The sequence below is a fragment of the Mus caroli genome, chromosome 11 (genome assembly GCF_900094665.2).
Source record: "Mus caroli chromosome 11, CAROLI_EIJ_v1.1, whole genome shotgun sequence".
NCBI classification, from domain to species: Eukaryota; Metazoa; Chordata; class Mammalia; order Rodentia; family Muridae; genus Mus; species Mus caroli.
This window is the reverse complement of record NC_034580.1, coordinates 75847021-75850441: the sequence shown is the minus strand read 5'-3', so window position 1 is coordinate 75850441 and position 3421 is coordinate 75847021. Positions and strand designations below refer to the sequence as shown.

General features: G+C 49.6%; 1 protein-coding gene across 2 annotated transcripts in view; it reads left to right on the top strand.

Moving 5' to 3' along the window:
• Positions 1-3421, top strand: part of Asic2 (acid sensing ion channel subunit 2) — a 1137334-nt gene that overhangs the window by 1128540 nt on the left and 5373 nt on the right. For both annotated transcript variants that reach the window (XM_021177009.1, XM_021177008.2), the window contains exon 7: positions 2284-2375. In XM_021177009.1, coding sequence (XP_021032668.1) covers positions 2284-2375 — 92 coding nt within the window. The remainder of the gene's footprint in view (positions 1-2283; positions 2376-3421) is intronic.

Sequence of the window (3421 nt, the reverse complement as noted above, 5' to 3'; positions counted from 1 at the left end):
TATATATATATATATATATATATATATTAGAAAGAGAAGAAATAGGTTCCTCAAGAAAGCAATCCAGACTGTCTTCAGGCCTCATGGTGGGAGGGTATTAGACAGAAACAACAGCATCCCAAAAATATGAGCTGGGACCTGAAAGGGAAAGAGGGGTTTCCCTTTAAAGTCTGGAAAGGAGCTGCGTTGGCAGAAATAACTTAAAATGAGGGTAAGAGAGATAAAAAGAGAGCTACCATGAAAGAAGTGGGTGGCAGGAAGTAGAGAAGGGACCCCAGGCAGGGAGTAGACAGGGGAGTCCCCAAACCTGACTTTTGTAGATTTTCAGAAGCTGTAAAGAACTTTATAAAATGTGGCTTAGTTTGGGATAGCAGGCATGACAAATAGCACAGTAGAGTCAGGGGTCATCATTAAAGACCTGTCAGACACGGCATGGACAGTTTAATGTTCGATCCCAGGACAGAGATACAGAGCAGAAGGACACGGCAGACAGCCCCTCCCTGTGTTCTACCATAATTCCACATTCTGAGTTCTCCTAAATTGACACCCTGCACACCCATCATAGTGGGACACTCCCTAATGGCAGAAACTTCTTCTTCTACTCTCTCTACTAAGTACCACTGACCAGGCTCAGACCTGGGGGGGGGGAATCCCTTTTCACAGGGTAAATGAGCAGGAGACAGCATCCTGGTGGGGGCTTAGGACAGAGTTGGCACAGGATACATTAGAGAGAAAGGGAAAGAAGGATATGCCACAGGTCATATAGAATGAGCTAATGGTGAATAGAGGTTAGGGATGTAAGTATTTACAAGAAGGAGGTTTTGGTACATGTCCTTTTACCAAAACAACAGGATTAGATTCCTCCCCTCCCTGGGGAGGCTATGATCTCCCCAGCCATGGCCTTTTGAGTTTCACAGTAGCAAATACAGATTCGCTCTTGTGGAGCAGGCCTCAGATATAATCACAATGCAGTTGGTTACCCCCATAACCTTCACGCCGTCTTGTACCATATTGCGTCTCCCCGGCTGGTTAGTGTTGTATCTCACAGGGTTCACAACTGGGTAAGACCATGGCTGACTTTTCTATCGCAGCACCTGCCCAGCACCTTGAAAGCTGGCCAGCAGGAGAGAAGCTTCTAGCTCCATTCCTGCCTGACTCTCTATGCCCTACCACCAAAGTATGTGCAATGGCTTTACCACTAAGTCTTACCACCTAGTTTGGGTGGGCAACCAAGAGTGGTGACAATAGCCTGTGTCACATTGGTAGCCTTGAACTCTGCTCCCCAACAGAACATTCTGAAATAATAGACTGACTTTACAGCCACGGCACCCAATGTGGTCACCGCTGGCCATGTGTGGCTGTGGAGCATCTGCAATGTAGTTTGTATGACCAAGAAACGGAACTGTGATCATCTTTAATTGGAACCAATGTCACAGTTTCAGAAAGAGCCTCCAGGTGGAAGCCAGGCGGGGAAAAGGGAGCCTACTCATTGCTGTAAAGTCCCACAGTGTGGGAGGACACTTGCTTCTCTCTCTCTTCCGGCCACTCTCCCAGTCCACAGTCGCCAGGCCCCTTCCTGAGATGACTTCTGATCAACAGGTTGAAAACAAGAGGCATAGAGGGCATGCCAAGCCCCCCACCCGACCCCCCAGAAAGAGGCTAGGATGTAGGAAACACCAAGCCCTGCTGCTTAGCAGACATTCCGCAAGTAGGAATGAGTTTCCCTGCCAAGATGTGTCTCATTAACACACCTGCCTGCGGGAGGAGCACAGAAGGAGCCCAGGACTTCTGCCAGGAATCCCCGAGCTGCCACAGGCTTGCTCCCCATAATCCTCCCCAACTCTGGCAAAAGACTGAGCAATGCCAGGTCAGGGCATCCCACCCCCAAAGGCTTATTAGGGATCTCAGAAGGAAAATGGGCACTCTCGGGAATGGACCATAAAGGCGTAGGTGTTCGCCTCAGACAGGCACCCAAACTGAGGCCAATCTAGTCAGGAGATTGCTGGACTCATTTGCATGCTAAGAACCAAGCAGGCACTGGAAGACTCGGGAATGGGGGTCCAGGCTAGGCTTGCAGAAAGAATACCAAGGGAGAGAGATGGGGGCAGAGGTAAGGACAGACAAGGGCACAGCTGATAGGAGGGAGCTCTGCTTCTAGAATTCTACCTTTGGACAGCTCCCTGGACCACCCCTTCTCCATCCATCCACAGGAAAGCTGGGTTAGCCAGTCCCTTGAATGCTGAGGGCTCTAACAGAGTGTGGTACTTAATTTTCCCTCTGCAGCGAGAACATTCTTGTTCTGGATATATTTTTTGAGGCACTCAATTACGAGACAATTGAACAGAAGAAGGCGTATGAAGTTGCTGCCTTACTTGGTGAGTTGTAATGTCTGCCACATAAATTTCCACATCTCTTAGGAGGGGTGAGGGTAGGGAGGTGGGCGGGAGGCAGGCAAGCAGACATGGTAAGCCTGCCAAGGAAGCAAACTTTTTAATGTACTAGCTATTCTTTTATGGTTACTGTGGTAAAGGCTATAGGTCCAGTTCACCCTTGAGCTCAGGTTTTCCATCTCCTCTGTGTGGTAAGGAATGAACACAAAGGTCTCTCAGGGCCTCTCCAGGCCTGCCCTCTTGGATTCCAGAGTCTCTGTGTCTAGGTTGGAGTTAGCCTCCCAGGGCCTGGCTGCTAGCAGGAGCATTGAAGAAGGGGATGTTTAACTTGGGTGGTTCCCAGGCATCCAAGCTCTCAGGGACCCTGATGGAGCCGAGACAACCATGCACTGAGAAGCTAAGTATCGTCCCCTGGACCCAGAGCCCTTTCTCAAACAGGAAGAGATGATCACCCCAACCTGACTGCCACTCTTACACAATTCACATTGGCTGCCCTGGTCCTGATGGGAAATAATGTACATAAGGAATTGAGTTCAACGGTACCCTACCCTACCCTACCCTACCCATTTGGACACACCCATTCTGTTCAAGGGCCCAGCCCCTGAACCTGTGCCCCCTCCTACCCACTCTAAAGAAAGGACACAGTGCAAATTAAGTGATAGTAGCATCCTGGAAGGGGCATGCTCCACCTGGAAGTGTAGAAGGAAGATCAGGCTTTTAGCTACCCTTCTGGGGGGTAGCTGTGAAGATTCCGACAAGGGGCTTCCCCTTGCTGAACCTCAGGTTTCTGTAAAACAGGCTTCCTATTGCCTACCCTGTCAGTCTGACTTTTCATGAAGGAAACAACTTAAAGAGGGGAAGAGCTTGTTCGGGCTCATGATTTCAGGGTTTTTAGTCCAGTGTTCTAGGAATAATATGATTGATAGAACAGCCAGAACATGGCAGCCAGAAGACAGGGAGCAGAAGAGGAGGGAAGGACGGAGGGAGATAGGGAGGGAGGGAGGGAGGGAGGGAGGAAGGAAGGGAGGAAA